At 50.4% G+C, this 18,012-nt stretch overlaps 1 protein-coding gene across 2 annotated transcripts in view; it reads right to left on the bottom strand.

The window, feature by feature from the left end:
* Window positions 1-18,012, bottom strand: part of LOC120389179 (protein argonaute-1) — a 43,675-nt gene that overhangs the window by 17,216 nt on the left and 8,447 nt on the right. Inside the window, exons 2-9 of one of the 2 annotated variants that reach the window (XM_039511524.1) lie at window positions 8,913-9,096; window positions 7,457-7,577; window positions 6,512-6,693; window positions 5,388-5,524; window positions 4,386-4,520; window positions 3,841-3,928; window positions 1,725-1,872; window positions 799-918 (exon numbers count right to left, since the gene is read on the bottom strand). In XM_039511524.1, coding sequence (XP_039367458.1) covers window positions 799-918; window positions 1,725-1,872; window positions 3,841-3,928; window positions 4,386-4,520; window positions 5,388-5,524; window positions 6,512-6,693; window positions 7,457-7,577; window positions 8,913-9,096 — 1,115 coding nt within the window. Of the gene's footprint in view, window positions 1-798; window positions 919-1,724; window positions 1,873-3,840; window positions 3,929-4,385; window positions 4,521-5,387; window positions 5,525-6,511; window positions 6,694-7,456; window positions 7,578-8,907; window positions 9,097-18,012 lie in introns of those variants that run through there. The other variant, XM_039511525.1, reaches the window with a different exon arrangement.

Genomic DNA, 18,012 nt, shown 5'->3' with positions numbered 1-18,012 from the left:
TGTTCCTAAGAATTAAAGCTTCACAACAGAGATTCAGTGCGTCAAGATACCCATATTACATGTACCTGTAGAAAAATCAAACGTCCCTGGCTTCTGGGGCCCAGAAACCTATGCTAGAGTAATGTACTAACCACCAACCCCTCACCACCTGCCATCTGGGCAAAGAGGAGTCTCCAGTCTCCCAGTGCTCCCTGATTTTCCCCAAGAGCCGCCCCAGGCAGCTGCAGAGCATTAGGGCAGCCAGATATGTGCCATGGGTAGCATGTCCCCCGAAGGGCTGGCGAGAAGTTTTCCTAGTGGTAGAAAATCCTTCTGGATCCCGTTAATGATCCCTGCCCCATGGGCTCTCAGGGGTCAGGTTTATTTCTCTAGTCTTTTATTCTTGTTTTCGCTCTCGCTCTTTTGGGTCGGGATTCCACCAATAACAAGGTTCCTGCACTGTGCATGTCGAGTTTGCATGGCCACGGAGGGAGCTGACTTTATTTGTGAGAGTTTCTATTTGTATATAAATACACAGGCCTCTGAAAGGGGACTTCTAGTACAGTATAGACTAATCAGATCATTACCCCACTACGCTCTCCTGAGTGGCTCATAGCTACTCCTCAGTAACAGCAGAATGGCCTATTGCGTGTGCTATTCACGCTTCACTCGCTCGTCTTACTACAGCCGTTCTGCCACTCATGCACTACGTGACAGTCAGCTTCCATGCAGCTCGGAGTCCCACATGGTTTTTGGGGAGGATGCTCCTCTTTCCCCCCCAAACTCTCCTCCCAGAGGACAGGGACAAGTGCCACATACCAGTCGGCTGATTTCCTCTTGTCTATCCGGGGCGGATCTCGCCGTTGCTTTTATCATGGTTGATGTCTGATTGTCTGTTAGCTTCTTGATGCACCGCTGGCCTGCCACAATGTTACACACCTGCAGGGCAGGGCAGAGGGCGGGAGACAGCAGCCAGAAGCATGTCAGAGGACCCACGTGGTTAGCTGTCCTGAGCACTTGTAACCTACACCCATTCTGTGTGGTGCTCTGGCCCCCTCTAGTGGTGCCTGGGCCACAGACAGAAGTTGACGAGCCTGTCACAACCCTATATGGAAGAGACCCACTGAGATCAGAGGAGCTGGGTTCAATCCCTACTGTCAACAGGGATGGTCAGAGTTCCTGCACCAGGAGACTCTGCTGGGAGGAGCAGTATCAGGAACACTGCTCTGCTGAGGTACTTCGCCGTCCTTGCTTCCTGGAAGCAGCTCTCTTTAGACCCAGTCAGGGGGGTTCCCCTTAGCCTCGGCCCCTCCCTGCGGCGCACAGCAGTTTACTGGCCTGAGGGCGGTAACGCTGTGGTCTAATGCTGGTGGTTGGGTTTGGCGTGCGGATGCTGGGGGAGGGGGAGCAGAGGGAGGTCTGACTAGATCTGTGGTCTTCTCTGGCTGCACACTCTAGGACACGGGCCAGGTTCTCTCTCTTCTTTGTGGGGCAAAACATTCACTCCCTGCTCATTGTGCATCTCTGCAAGCCAGCCAGTGCACCGAGGGGTTGGTACCTTCGCTTCCAGGTTACCAGTTCAAGTCCAGCTCAGGTTGGACTAAGGGGGAAGGACGGCAGATTGACGAGCACATCGCAGTCTCCCCACCCCTCCCGACCGATAGTCACCCAGGGCTGGTCTCCCTGAGGCTCCGGAGAACACTTTAGGCCTTGGCAGCCCCGTTTAGCAGCGACTTGGCACTCACCTCCAAGGGCAAATACGTGTGCTTCTGTTCCTGGCCGACCTGCAGGCATGGCAGGTGGGGGTATTTCAGCTGCAGGTTGTATTTCTGCTTGAAGTACTGAGCCACTGTACACTCCACTGTCTGCCCACTTTCCAGCTGCAGGGGGAACCTGGCAGATGAGGGTATGCTCAGGATGCATCTACTTCAACAAGAAATCCTACCCACTTCCCATGCCAGAGCACTCTCCCTTCTGCCTGGGGCAAAGGTGACAGAGCAGCGGCGAAGCACCTGAGCATGCGGGGCAAACCTACCTCAATTACAAATGAGGGAGAGAGAAAGCAAAGAGGTGGCTGGACAGCTAGTCCTGACCCTCGGGTTGCTCTGAGGTCCACAAATCAAGCACTGATTTCACAAGCTAATCGGGGAAAATCCTTTTCTTACAGGAGACGTTGCACATAACATTGCTGGGTACACAAATCGATGGTTACAAGGATTTATATTTGCTCATTTGCCCCCTGCAGTAGCACAGCTGGGCTCAAGAGGAAAGTCACCAGTGTATCCCTTCTTGCCACAGGACAGTGGCTCTTGAAGGGTTAAAGGGGTATGGGGAGATGTGACACTTCCGAACCAGTGGAGAATTAACTCGTGCTGCTAAGCTGCACAGAATTAAATGATGCTGCCTAACCAATGGCAGGAATCCGGGACAAAAACTCCATCTGCACCAGTCGTTTCCCAGCTCCATGAAGAGCTTCTGGAGAACCCGGAGTCACCCCGATATTCTTAATGGGACATAATTAGAAAGCCGAACAAGCCACAAATGCCCCTGAGGAGACATCACATTATTTCAGTACTGACTGCCCAAGACTTCCTTGGTCAACACTTCAAGTGAAAGTCCCTGGAAGGGGCCTGGGAATTAAGGATACTAAAGGAATAGGGGGAGGCAGCTGGGAGCACTCGGTGCTGGGGAAGTAAAGCGCTCTGCAGCGGGGGCAGAAGGAACGCATGCAGCAATGCTTGGTGCAGGAGGCAAGTGTCCAGAAAGGGATTCCTTGAGCTAAAAGGGAGGCACGGGGAGATCTCCTGGGGAACAAACTCCAACCCCTCCAAGGAGACACTGCCTGCGCTTGGATCTGTTCTTCCCATATATTTACCTTTGATGTTTCCAATTTACTGGGGAACCCAACAAGTTTCAGAAGCAGCCCCATGGCATCAGAACTATAACGAGGGCTGGCCAAAAAGCGCTCATTATTTTTCAGAGGCAATTGTGAAATAAGTGTTTTCCCCACCAATGTTTGCAACGTATTTTAAGTTTGGGTTTTCAAAAAAATCATTTTGGTGAGCAGATTTCAGTTTTCAAAACCCACAAAGATCTACCCAACTAAACCAGTTTACGTTTTCATCACAAAATGTTTAAACAAAAATATTTTGCGCAGCTCTAGCTACAGTGCAGGGGACACCCCGGAGAAAGTGGCAACCAAAAAAGGCTGGTACGATTGCCATTTAACACATCACACACAGGGACCTGGACCAACCACAGCTCATTCACTGCCAGTTCCCAATGCACAGCTCCAACACCTGCAGATCTGTAGCAATAGTGGACTTCTGCAAGTGTCTCCTGTGCATTTTACAGGTTACTGGGGAAATGTAGCTGGGCTGGGGAGGCCTAGAAAAGCTCTTTGAGGAAGGAACTGTCTCTACTTGTGTGCATGCTTATGAGCACACGCAAATAATTTAAGGGATTAATTTACCTCCTGATTAAACCTTCTGTTCTCCAGTGTCTATTTTTGACCAAGTACAAAGCCGAATTCAAAGAGATGCAAACTGGGCAGATTGACAGTGAGTTAACTCATGCCCTCTGCTGCATGCCTCCTAACCGCGTAAGAGCCTTCTCTCAGCTCCCACTCCTCCTCTGCACCCGGCTCCCGTCATTCATACCATGCTACATGCAGCCACGCAGGTCCCTCTGGGCAGCACATCTGCAGAGAACTGAACCCCAGAGCTCTCTTTACCGTCACACGCTAGTTCGCCTTTTGTATCTTACTAACGCTACCAGCAGCTGATAAATAACTAAGAGAAGGGCTCAGATTTTTCCAAAGGCATTTCCCCTCGCGCCCCCCCCCCCCACACACACACTTACGTCTGGTGACTGGCTGGTCGCCTGGTAACGTTACACACTCGGTATTTCCTCTTCATCTGCCCACAGTGGGTCACCTCTACTTTCAAACCTAATGCGAGAGAGACAGACAGCAAGTCTCTGATCAATGTTAGGAGCTCACCAAGCATTTCACTGACCAGCATCCTGTCTACTCCACATGTGCTTTAAATCGTTAACCCTTTGGAGACCTGGCCTATCTACAAACATGCCCTCTGAAGCACGTTTGCCTGCCAGTGAAGATGCCAGGGTGCTAAGAGTTAAAGAGTGCATCTGCACAACCTTCATCATCCTCCGTTTTACAGATAGGGGGTGGAGGGGGGAGGGGAGATGAAGCAGCTTCCCCAGGTTTGCAGAGAGATTGAGGTAGAGCCGGAATTAGAACTCAGGTCTCCCGAGTCCCAGGTCAGTGTCTTCACCATGGTAGGCAGAAAGCTGCTCTGTATCCTGGGATCTCAACACCCTCCCATCCACTCACAGGCCACGAGCTGCTGCATGCGCCCTTGCCACCGCAGTGCCCGTCCCTTTACCTTTGATCTCCTTGGTGAAGCGCACCCTCTGCGAGTCCGTGAGGGGCTTCGGCTGCTCGTCGATGTTCCGGATATCCAGCACTTCGCACATGAACTCAATCACAGGCTGGGCTTTGTAGAAGGCTGTCGCCGACACTGCAGGGAAGCAGCGTGCGAGACGTGGAGATCTTTCCTCTCTCTTTCACGAGTACTAGACACACCCTAACGGCAGGCAACACCTTGGGCCCTGCCCTAAGCCAACACTGGGTCATCACAACCTAGCATGGATCCCCCCCGGCTGCTGTCGTCAGTCTAGCTTGTGAGAAGGGCAGCGCCAGTCAGGAGTGGGGCCCCACCTTGCCAGGCAGTGTCGGAACACGCACAAATCTACCCCTTGCCCCAAAGGGACAGTCAAAAGATTTGGCCTCTTCTAGTGCAGATCCTCGGCACCGGCCAAGGGTCGCAGCACTGCTGGCTGCAGTAGGCAGCGCCCAACCAGAAGCTGCATTTAGCACCCTACTGGCCCTCCCCTCGCTCTGCCCCTACTGGGAAGCTCCCACCAATTCAGGGGGTGCAGTCAGGCCAGCACGGAGCCCCTCTGAAATGCCCACCCTCCCCACTGTAATCAGCAAATATGACACTCCTGTAACTAGTGCCTTGGGATACACGTCTGGGTCCGTGGTTGAGTCTCAGAGCCCACGGACTTGGGTTCGCACTACAGCCCTAAAACCTGCTGTGCAGACGCTGCAGCTCGGCTCGGAGCTCGGGCTCTGAACCCAACCTTGCACCCCAAGCTGCAACGCCTGCACGGCTGATTTCAGCGCCGCAGCGAAAGTCCCACGAGCCTGTAGACCCAGGCTCTGAGACTCGCTGATGCACCCAAAAATCAATCCCACTTCTGCCCAGCACCGCCCTTTGGCAGGCGAGCACCACTGACGCGCCTGAGCGGGACACGCCGGAGAGAGAGAGAGGGTGCCAGTTAGTGGGTGAAGCTGGAGTCTGCCAGCACTGAAGGGGAGTTACCATCAATGTTGAGCATCATCTTCCACATGGCAGGCCTGACCGACTGGTGGAACCCAAACCAAACTTCCCTGCCCCCTCCCAGAGGGTGGTAGTAACCTTCAGGAGGGGAGAAGAAGGAACGACCCACAGGGGTGTACCTGCAAACCAGGGAAACAAGGCTCATGTTATTCAAAGCAATGTCAGCAATCCACTGTGCAGGAATAGGGACTGCACGTCCTTGGGAATGGCTTAAAACTCTTTCGAACTTAGCCACCTACATCCATGTGGAGGCACCAAAACACAGTCCCATTACTTGTATCGCGGGAGTACCTAGGAGTCCCAGTTGTGGGCCAGGGCCCCACTGCGCTAGGCGCTGTACAAAGAGAACAAAAAGGATGGTCCCTGCCCCATAGAGATTACAATCTCCCTAAACCACCGAGATTGGGGTCGCTCAGCCCCTCAGAAGACAAGTCAAGCCAGGAAGTTAAGTGGCTAAATGCAGACCGCTGAGAAAAGCTAGGCACTCAAGTTTGGAAATTCCAGCCTCCCCAAACTTCCCTGCCTCCTCACAGGCCTACAGGGAGAGCAAGCTAATCGCCGGGCCGGGCCTAGAGAACTTGCACTGCGATGCTGAGCCGAAGCATCTTCCCCCTCACTCAGTAGGGGGGAAGCACAAGGATGCAAAGCAGCAGACAGTTATCTCAGAAACGGACCCACCAGACTCCTCCATCCCTCGGGTGCAAGGGCTGTGCTTGCAGCACTGGGGGCAGAGTGACAGCACAGACGCCAATCCCACATGCTAACCCCAACAACCACAGTGAGACCCAAGTATCCCAGGCCACAGGAGACCAGGCTGTGCCCCGCCCCAGACAGAGAACAGGAGAGACTGGTGCCTGGGGAATTGCATTCATCGCTACCACACACACAAGCCATTCGCTTGCTTTGCAAGGCAGCCGACGTGTAACTGTTACGCGTGACCTGACCTGGGAGATCTCAGCCCCCCTTGACAACACCCCCAATGTCTTTCCAGCACACACAGTTCCACTCTGATGAACACTCAGTTATGACGCCAGCTCTCCTCTGGACTCCGCTGCTCCTGCCCCGGACACATCGCCCCATCCCAAGCGCCCAGGGGAGCAGATTACCTCATTGACGCCAGATGTCTCATGGCAACATCTAGCGCCTGGACAGATTCCAGCGGGACGGGGATCTGCCCGCTCACCAAGGCCTCATGGAGCATCCGCCAGCTCACAATCGCCATCCACTTGATGGAGACCTTAAATATCCGGTCTTTGCCTTCCCCTGGGATTGTTACCTCAAAGTCAACCTGAGGCAGGAAGGGAAGTGGGGTGGGGGGAAGAAGTCATTAGAACATTACTAGCCAGACTGCAGCAAGGTCTTCCCCCTCCAGCTGTGGCACCCCTTTATACCCACACCCACCTCTTCCCCTTCAGGGCATATGACTTTCTACCTTGAAAAAAAACATAGCTAGGAAAAGCAGCATGGTCCAGCAGACACAGCAGGGACCCAGAGTCCTGGGTCCTCGTTCCAGCTCCAGCACTGACCGGATGCATGACCTCGGGCAGTTGCTCTTTGCCTGTGATTTCCCCTCCCAGCCTTTGTGGGTCATCTATTTAGACTATAATCTCTACAGGGCAGGGATTGCCTCCTGTACAGCGCCTGACGCAGCAGGGCCCCTGACTTGGCTGGTACCTCTAGCCACTAGTCTAGGCAATCTCTAGGCAGCATGCTTGGTTGACACTGCTAGGCAGTAACACAACACAACCACGTCTGCGCCTCAGTCGCCTCATCAGCAAAATGACACCGTGACACTTCCCTTGTATCATGGGCAGCCAGCTGCAAAGATGTGGTCTGAGCTCACCCACTCGCCCCAGGTTCAGCCCACAGGTGCTCTTCTTGGCCACAGGCTTGGGGAACAGGACCTCTCTTCCCATCCCCCAGATCCTTTCGTTTTCTTTTCTAGAGCCAGAATCATGCCCCCATTCGATCTTTATGCACATGGTGCTTCCTGGGAGCACCGAGTACCCCTGGCTGGGCCACCCCCAGCAGCTTCTGGTCCTCGCTCTCACCCGTTCATTTCCAATGGGCAGGGCAGTGACGGTGTAGATATTCTTTTTCCCGTCATACACCGGCTTCCGATCTCCAAAGATCTGAGGTTTGAAGTGCTGCACCATGTATTCCACAACCTCCCTACAGAGAACAGGGGGGGCAAGAGAAAGGAAGAAGAAAAAGAGAAAAGCAAAGCTAACTGGATCACTTATTTGGCTGGTTGATTCCCAGTTTAGCCTCTTGGGACAGAACAGGTCATATAAAAATTACTGTAACGTGGGCCATCTCAAGATCTAATAGCAGCACCTCAGGCAGGTCCCAAACAATCAGACAACCCTTCAGCCCCCAGATGAACAGGTGTGCGTCTTGCCTGGTATCTTGACAAATCAGTGATGGTGTAATAGGGTTACAAGGCACGTGGGAATGTGCACCTGTGCACTCGGAGCGGGCGGCAGCCCCAGGAAGCGTATCACAAGGGCAGGGGAAAGCGACAAGTCTACACACATACACAAGCTGCCAAATGGCCAGGGAACAACAGCAGCATCTGCTCACTGGTCTCCCAAGCTCTGAATTAAATATGCTGCTGGGGGCAGGGGATCAAGAACTTACACTGGCCCAAGGTCTGGGGCTTGCTATTTTTAAGTCTGCATCCGTTGCCAAAATAGCCCATCTGCTCTGAGGGACCGGGGACAGTATTACAGTCCTGGATCTCCTGAACCATCAGGGCCAGGAACAAACGCTGAGTAGCACAGGAAAGCTGGGACTGTACAGCTCTACGTGCCAGCTTGTGGGTCAACCATCTGCGTAGCTGGGGGAATGCCCACATCATTCAGCACAGGAAGGCTTGGAGCACATTGGACTGAGAGCGTACTAGCTACAGCCAAGAAGAAATACAGCTGTAGCTTGTATGTTCTAGTGTCTAGAGTGAACATGGATGCCATCAGACAGCCGTGCTAGTAGAATTTGCTCTGCTGCCCCAGCCGGGTGCAGCACCGCTCCGGAACAAAGCAATCCATGTGTCACAAGCCACACTGCAATTAGAGGCGAGTAAAATAATCACTGTGTAATCTGGGGCACTTTGCATCTTGTTGCACATTCAAACCTGACCCTGTTTTTACACTGAAGGGGACAGTGTTTGAAAAATCGGTTCTGCTGGGGAAAGGCGACGTTTCGTGTTCTCACAGTCAGATCACATTATCCACTGAACTTCAAAAAGCAACAAAAAACTACAGGAGATTTTGCAAAGAGCTCCCAGAAGTTTCACATGGTCTTGGGCACAGGTAGTAACTGCGGAAACTTCTGCACATTCTGTTCCACATCCCAGAGTGCGGAGGGACCAGAGATCACAGAAGCTTCACTCTGGTGCTTCCCCCGCACCTCACACCTTCCGGGAAGGGAAGAGCATTCACAACCGCTGCTTCTGTACAAAGGAGCTGAGTCGGGAAAGAGTGCTGAATCCTTTAATACTTGCCTTACCTGTTGACTCTGCGTGGACATTTATCGGGCTTGATATCCACTTCATAGTGATACACGTCGATCTTGGGAATGTCCACTTCAAAATAGTTGGCCAAGAGCTTGATAGGCTTCCCTACGGTTCCTATCCCAGGCCGACGTGGTGCTTGAAATACCTGCTGCAAGGGTGGCAGGTAAGTGCCTGCGGCTAGGGAACAAGAGACATTTGGAAGGTCAGGAGATCTGGGGAGATCACAATAAATAAGCAGCCAGGGACTGTGAAGCTGGAATTCCACAGAGAGCTTTTGGGGCCAGAGCCAGAGGAGCAGCCCTCAGAGCGTCTCGTTATCAGATGATGTTTGTTTTCTCTACTATGTTATTTCTCCTTTGTTTCAGTCTCTCTGCAGTCCTGATGTGGGGAGGAGATGTGATTGCAAGTTATTTTTTTTTTTACAGACGTTTACTAGGTTACAGCATTGTAAGAGGCAGTTACAACTTCAAAACTAGGATCAGAGCAGCTAGAGATGGAAGAGGCTTCACCGGTCACTGGGTCCCTGTTCTCTACAAGTGCCAAGCCCAGCCAATTGTAACACTGACTGCTTCCCTTCTGTGGTGCCTTTCACCCATGCATCTGGAGCACCTTCCACACAGTAAACCGCCCACGCAGTAGGCAAATATCCCTATTTTGCAGATGGGAAAACAGGCACCAAGGGGTAGCAATTTGTCCAGGATCACACAAGATAGTGACAGAACTGCAGGTGGAATCCTGGCTCCCAGGCACGTGCCCTGATCACCAGTACACTTGAAACATGAACTGCTGCTCAGACATACAGAGTGGGAACCCAGGGTAGCACTCAGTTATCTTGGGTACCAGGGGCCCGGTTGTGCCCAATGCCTATTTTAAAAGGAGCCTGAAAGCAGCCAGTACTTTTCCCAAGCTGCATACTGATCTTTTTCATGCTGCACAGAAGAACTCATCGTACACAAGTAGCCAGCACTAGTAACAAAAAGCCCTCCTGGCACTACTTCTGGAAGATGGAACACTCTTTGGTGGTTGGAAGGTCAAGTGCAACCCTGCATTTCTGTCAAGAATCATCTTTTTCCACAAGCCACAGCACTGGTGACAAGCTAATTGAGCGTTTGAGGCAGATGGGCACCTGGGATTATGGACACCTGACATTTAGATACACTACAAAACTAGAAAGGCTGATACTTCACCACCCACCCCATCCTAATTCCCAGCAGGAAATTCTCCCGTTGGAATCTTTCCCTGAACCTCTCCAGTGATCCCATTCCATCGGATGGCACTCGCCGACACAGAAATGTAGAGAAGGGCAAACACTGGCCTGCCTCTAGGGCACGTCTGCTCAGCTGCAAGGAAGTGATGGTAAAGTTAAACATGATCCATGCTAGGCTATCACAAATGGAATGCTTTGTTATAAGGACAGCCCTATAAATAGACTCTGGCCCTGTCAACTCCCAAGCCAGGCGCTGCAGCACAGAGGCAGAAGCCTTGATGGTTCTCAGAAGGAGATGGAGGGAGACATTGTTTAGCAAACCCTCCAGAAGTGGGCCCCATAAATAAATCCATCTTTGGCATCAGTATAAAGCTAGCAAGGGGCCTGCCTCTGGCAATGACAGAGGCCTGCTAGAGGAGCCACATGCAAGCTTCAGGCTTTGCATCAGAAAGTTGTGTGATCTCATGAGCAATTAAGTAGGTGGATTAAACAAACAATCCCAAGAGCTTTCAAGCCGGCCATCTGCACCCTGTTTCGCAGCAGGAGGGCCTCACTGCAAGGGTCGAGGGACCACTGTGACTTCTGCACAGAACAAAGACTCTCTCCCACTGCCTGAAAGCAAACGGAACTTTTATCAGTCGGCCTCAGCACTGAATGCCAGTGCCTCAGAGAGGCGTCTTTACACACTGTTCACACAAACAGCAACAGATTTCAGCACCCTGCCACAGCAGAGAGACTGCTCCAAGCTACATATGGAGATGGAAGGCATGGCAGGAACAGGCCCTTCGGAGACGGCCTGAAAAAGGAAAGCCAGCCACCATTCACTCCCCACTCCCAGCAGCCCAAACCCTAGTTTGCTTTGCCATGCATCTAGATTATCAAAGGCATTTGGCTTGTGGGGGTGCAGCAATGGGCTAAGCATATTGCTAGCGAGGAGCACCATGACGACAGCCCTCTTCACGAAGCAGGCACAGGCTATGGATACACAAGGTCCCCTATTACGTCCCCCCATCAGCGTGCCTGAGTCAGGCTAGAGGAACCCTGGGGTGGTGGGGGCAGGAAGATGGTCCATTCTCCCCCTTAGCTTCGCCGCTGACATGGCCACTGAGAGGGGTCTATCAGCGACAACTGCGGTGGGGAATGTGTGTGATGTAGGCACTGGCCACACGGGAAACAGATGGGGACAGGAGCTCAGAGTCCCCTGAATAGATTTATATTTAAACATTAGCAAAGCCTCTCCTTTCCCCAGCTCCCACGTGGCTGGATCCAAGTCAGTAAGCTCTTCATGTGTGTTTGTACAGCACCTAGCACAATGGGGATCTTTGGGCACTGCCACAACAAACACTATTAGCAGTAGTAAGTAACAGACTCAGACGAGACCATCCTCTCGCCTGACCTCCTGCACATCGCAGGCCATAGAATCTCGCCCACCCACTCCTGTAATAGACGCGGAACCTCTGGCTGAGAGACTGAAGTCCTGCAATCATGATTTAATAATACCGATGATAACGAGTGATAAATACCAGTAATTCCCGACAATTGTTCTTCAAGTTTTGAATGGTCAAGAGACAAGGATGTAGGAGGATTAAGGGCAAATCCCCAGAGGCAAACCCCTTACCCAGACAAGGAGGGGAAAAGAGCAGCAGCAGCGGGAATGCACAATAGTCACATTCATTGCTTTGATCCACTCCCACCCCTCACCCAGTAGCCCCAGGTGGAAGACAGAGGATGTTTTATAGCAAACGCAAAGGAGATTGTGTCTCTCCATGTCACATGTCGGGGTTTCAGAGCACAGGGCATTTGCAACATTTTACAGGTGAAAAGAGAAAAACTGAAGGTGTTTTAGTCCAGGCACGTTCCTCTCTTTAGGTTTTCAAATCACCAGGTTGAATATTTACTTGGGATCAAACATGTGAACCGAGTTTGGGGGTTGATTCCCAGCCAGGTCACAGAGAGTTCAGCGTCAGAGTCACAGTGGAGAAGGCCCCACTGGCAAACCCCAGGATAGCTCCCCACAGCACAACCAGCTATTGTCCCCGCCGAGCAGAGAGGAATCCGACTAGCCCCAATCTCCCAGAACCCTGTCCCCAGCCTGATTTACAAGCAAGAAGCAAACACAATGGAGAAGGAACCCCGCTCTGGCGGACAGACATAGGAAGGCCTGTGCTGCGGGGAACAGAAATGAGGCTCATTCCGGGAACTATTATTTTAATAGCACCTAACGTTGTGCTGGGCAGGACTCACAGACAGGCTCCAATGAACTCACAGTCTCAAAAGCAACCCCCCTTTCCATGCTTTTCATGTATTTGCTCAGCACGACCAGGTCTAACAATAAAGGCTAAGCAACTATTCCACAGCCCTTCCCACACCCATGAGATACTGTGTCTGTCATCTCTAGCATACCGACTTCCTGCCTCAGACACAGAACTGAATCCACCTTGCCTAAGGCTTCACAAAGTCCGCTGGGAAACTGGGATTAGAACCCAGGCAATCCCAATTTCAATTCTTGTACTCAGAACTCGGCTCTCCCCAGCAGGCTGTAGCAAAGCTGTTCCTTACAGAGGTGGGAAGGACAAGCGAATGAGGGTCTCAAGTGAGGGTGCACAGAAGATAAACACTCCTTAGCAGCTAATAAGTGAGGGAGGGGGCTGTGTTAGGAGACGGTATTAACCAGATGAGCAGCACTCCCCAGTGAAAAAAACCAAAGACATGCAAGTTTACTGTACAATGGATGAAACTACTGGCATAGATTTCCTGGCCAGGATACAACACGACTAGCTAGCTCAACCTGTGCAGCTCAGGGGCTACTGTTCAGGTGACACTCTCTGATCTTGCCAGTTTTTTTACCTTGAGGTTTCTATCTTCTCCACTAGACGCTAGGTAAGAACGCAGCCACATGCAGTAACTCTGCGTGGTGGAAGAAATCACATTTAGGCATATTTTTGCCACAATTACAGACTGATTTATTTGGATGCTGCCAACCTGGTAGCTAGTGGAGAAGTTTAAAGGTGGTGTGAAGGTAGAGTGCTTTGCCATACATCCTCCCAGGGGTTTCCGGTCACCCCTAGAAGGGAGCTATTTGGGAAAAGCAGGAAATCTCTTATGTAGAAAAATCATTAAAAAAGCAACAGTGGGTATAAAAAGAATCTCCTTCCTACCCCAAAGCCTCTACCAGCCAAAAAAGGAATTTAATAAAAATCTAAAAATGATGCCACGTCTCCCAAACCAAATCCCAACTCCAAGCAGCATTTTAACCCCATAGAGGGAGAAATGCTAGAGACCCCATGAAGTTCACACCTGACTTTGCTATTGCTGTTGATTTTACATGGACAGTGCCCAGATACTCTAATGATGGGGAGGCAGTATGGAACCCTAGAAAAAAAAGGTGGTTTCTAAGCTGATGGCATCCCTGGACTCTGGTATGGCTATAAAATATTACATGAAGCAATGTCAGCAACAGATATCACCCCCCGTCATCCCCCACCCCCAAGGGGCTGCAGCCACAGATCCTGCCTACTCCTCTCACCGCCTTCCCACTTGGCTAATCTTCACCCAGCAGCCTCGACCCCTGCTTCCCCATCTGTTTCCTGCAGTCTCGTCAGGTTTGTAGCCAGCTGGGCCAGGTGTAATGGACTGCGTTGCATAGGATGGTCAGAGCTCTCAATCTGCATGATCAACTAGTGTCTATGTCAACTAGTCACAGAGAGCTGGAGCTGCCATTCCAATTCCAGATCCTTAGGACATGGTGCTCTGACTTAGGTGATGCTCTTAGGTCCAGTCTCTGCTCCCTACCCCTTTGCTCATATTCACTGACAGCCAGTCTCAGGTCCTATTTAAATCCAAGTTTCAATTCAAGGTTGAAAATATCGGCAGCAGAATAAGTAGGCAGAGCAATGTGAATTTCAAATTCGCTTCTCAAATGTGCAATGGAATCTAATTTTTAATTTGCATACATCTTTACAAATGGTTTGATTTAAAAAAAAATCCACATGCCAATGCAGTCCATAATTCTAACAAGGGCCCTTTACTTTCCAGGTACTCACGTACTAAACTATCAGGTTAATCTTAAGGGATCACAAACGTCTCCAGATACTCATTTTAATATTGCACAGAAGTGCTGTAATTTTCATAAATACACATGCAACACCTTTGCAAATACTGTACTAAATACACTTTGCATTTTCATCCAAGCAACTTTAACTTTACAAATTACGTTGCAGGAGGAATGTATTTCCATTTTACAGGCAGAAAATTGTGGCTCAGAGAAGTCTGATGAATGAGCAGGAGAACAAGGAACAGAACCCAGGAATCCTACTCCCATATAGCAGTGCAAGTGCTGTAATAGGGTACCGTCCCTGCAATTGCTGACTTCTACAAACAACAGTTATCTGCGGACAATGAAGCCCGACAGTCCCATCTAATCTGATTTTAAACTCACACTTACCCGCTCTCTTACTTTCCACGATGTGTTGCTAACAACTTTTGCAAAACTTCCAGGGGGGAAGACAATTCTCCTGCAGTTCCCTTCCAGGAAATTATTAAACTATGCTAAGGCATTTCTTTAAAAAGTACATGCCATAGTTTGCAATTCCTAATATGCATCTCTGGCAATCCATCTGTACCAATGATAGTCTCTGTAGGGAAAGGACGTAACTTCTACTGATTAACACTTTACCTTCCTTTGGCACTTGTCATCTGAGGATCTCAGAGCATTTTACAACTATGAATCAAGCCTTACCAACCTCTTCCCATGAGGTAGGCATTACCCTCATTTTACATGTGGGGAAACTGAGGCACAGAATGGGAAGTGACTTGCCCAATGCCACTCTGCAAGTCAGTGGCAGAGCTGCAAAAGAGACTCAGGAATCTTGTCTCCAAGTGTAATAGAGCAGTGGTCCACAGACCCCTGGAGGTCCATGAAATGCTGTTTTCAACATGTGGTTCATGGACCCCTGAGGGTCCACCAACTATGTCTAAGATGTCCAAAGGGGTCTGCACCTCCATTCAATATTTTTAGGGATCCACAAATGAAAGAAGGGTGAGAACCACTGTTATAGAGTGACCCCAAAGTCAATCCACTTCATGGTTCTGAGAGAGGAACTCTCTGGATGAAAGCAACTTTTGAAAGTGCAGGCCCAGAGCTAGAGATGGGCAACGTGTGCATTGCTTGTTATCCCGACAACAGACCAGTTCCTAAGGTGATGAGAGCTATTGAGAAGTCTGTCCTGCAGGAGATGAAAGAACAAAAGCCGAGCTTCACATCCACAAGGGAGCCAAAGCAAATGGCCAGACAACACACGCTACATCAGATCCCACACGGTGCTGCTGGTGCAGCTCCGGTTCAGAGATTTGAAGAGCAAAATGAAATCAATACACTGCAGCTGTGAACAAGGGACAAAAGAACCAAAACGTTATCTCTTCCCAAGCACCACCCTTTCCAGCACCTTCCTTCTCCCCGTTTCCCCACTGGCCACCTGTGATCCACTCTGCCAGTTACCCAATCTGCAGCTGCCCCTGAAGTTAATGATAGCTGTTGCTTTTGTGATAAAAACAAACCTTGCACCTCTGTGGAAGAGGAGCCTTCTCACTACGAAGAAAAAGCAATGCAAGAGCTAAAAATGGCTCTCAACACTCCCGTGGTGTCAGGGCCCTGCAAGCCTAATGCCATATCAACTGGCTAATAAATAAGACTCTGCATTTACAAAGCCTTTCATCCAAGGACCTCAAAATGCTTTATGATTAATGAGCCTCATAATTAATTAAGGCCGTGAATTAATGCCACAGATTAAGCAGTTAGTTCTAAGTGACAACAGGATTTGGCTTAAGAATTATAGCTTGAGCCACTAAGCAACGGAGACCGCAACATCATTAGGTTCGACATCGTTGCTGGAGAGATGATATCCAAAAACTAGCACCGTGACAGTGAGTTGGAAAGGAGGGATTTCATAAGAGGAGAAAGCTAGTCTATGAGACTCTTCTGGCAGACGTGAGGACATTCAGATCCTTGGACCTGGTCTACACTACCAACTGATAGTGGTATAACGAAGTCGCTCAGGGGTGTGGAAAGTCCATGCCCATTATACCGACCTAACCACAGGTGTAGAAAGCACGATGTTGACAGGAGGGCTTCTCCTGCCAACACAGCTACCATCTCAGGGAGATGGAGTAGTCATGATGACGGCATAAGCGGTGTCTTCACTAAGCGCTCCAGGGACGCAGCTGCAGCGCTCTAAGCATAGTGTAGACAAGCCCTCAGACTCAGCGCAGAAGCTATTTGAGCAACCCTACACGTCAGAGAAGGCATCCACCGCCCCAGACTAGAGAGCAAGGCTCAAGCTGTTATTCAGGCTAAGCAGCTGTCCTTCAGAGAATGGAAATCCCCTCCTCTGGAGACAGCGTACTCCAGGTGACTGGGCGTCTGAAAACTTAAATTCTGCTCCCAGTGCTGGCACTAAGCTGCCGTGTGACTGTTGGCAAGTCACCTCCCACCCCTCGTTGTGCCACTTCAGCAAAACGGGGATAATTATTTTCCTTTCCAAAGTACTTTGAGATCTACAGGTGAAACGCTGCTGTCATTCATTATGTCTGTACAGTGCCCAGCATCATAACTAGTGAACTGTTATTCTACGCCATGGCAGCCAGAGTGTCAGCTGGAAATTCAGGGGTTTAAAGTGGCATATGAAGAGCAAATCGCCAGACAGCTGCTTTTATTCAACACTTGCTGGCTAGTCAGGGCCCATGAGCAGGGTTTGGGGGCACCACCTGGGTAGGAATCCCAGTACCACCCGGGCTTGGGAGCAACCTCCAGCATAAACAAACCCAGGTCTAGATGAAGAGAACGCCATTAAACCAATAGCTAAGGCATCTCTGGCCAGCGACAGTATTTGGGCAGGAATATTTGTGCAATTGGTGGGCCGTACCTTGGGACGTGCTGAGCATCTGCAGCCTGCACGAGCTTCATTTTCATGTGGGCCTGTGTCTCATCTGCTCACAGGAATTACACTTGCTACGTTTCTTTCTCCCCCCCCGTTCGGAGCCATCACTGTGCAAGTGTGCAGGGCAGCTGAACAAGATGCAAAGCCACTGCCGCCGCCGCCCCCCTCCTGCCCCCCAGTATGAGAAACAGCAAATACAAATGGTTAAGACCAGCCAGGAAGGGGGCATCTGCATGGGAATGTGTAAGTTTTGCCCTGGAAGAGGGAAGCTTGTTAGGAGTGACCGTCTGCCTAGAGACAGGGGGTTCTCTCCGCATACCTCATCTCTCCATGGTAAAACTGCATAAACTCCCATTTTGTCATGTAAATGAGAGCGCCGAGGCCCAGTGTTTTTGCTGGAGTACAATGCATTCAGTGAGCAGTATGAAATCTGCCTGCCATTATAAATTCAGCAGACTGGGAGGAATCACAGACTTTCACACACAAAAGCAGTGCCCCAGAGCCATTAAGATAGAGGTGCGATGGGAGAGCTCTGATAACTTCGCACCAGAACCCCCTCGCTAGAGACTCACACATGAAAAAACAGCCCCTTGTGAACTAACCAGCTCTTTTAGGAAGGGTTGTGTGTGTGCAACAGGAGTCAAGGTAAAAATCCATGTGGGGTTATTAGTGCTGAAATACACTTTGTTTATATATTTAGCGTAACAGCTGGCAAACACACAACCAATTGACCAACAGCTGCCTGATGGGTGAGAACCGGTAATGTTTAGGAGGGCATGAAATTAACATGTCAATTTAAATCCTCTCCAAATGCTCTATTCAAAAACAAACAAAAAAAAGAAAGAAAAAAGAAAAGAAAAAGCGGGCCACTGGAATTGGACAGACAAAAAGAAGTTTCTTTACAGAGCAGAGTTTGTATGATAATCTCCCCACGCACACACCCTGATCCTG

Source organism: Mauremys reevesii, linkage group 23 (assembly GCF_016161935.1).
Source record: "Mauremys reevesii isolate NIE-2019 linkage group 23, ASM1616193v1, whole genome shotgun sequence".
In the NCBI taxonomy this organism is placed as follows: Eukaryota; Metazoa; Chordata; order Testudines; family Geoemydidae; genus Mauremys; species Mauremys reevesii.
The sequence above is the reverse complement of the archived record's forward strand: the minus strand, read 5'-3'. Positions and strand labels throughout refer to the sequence as shown.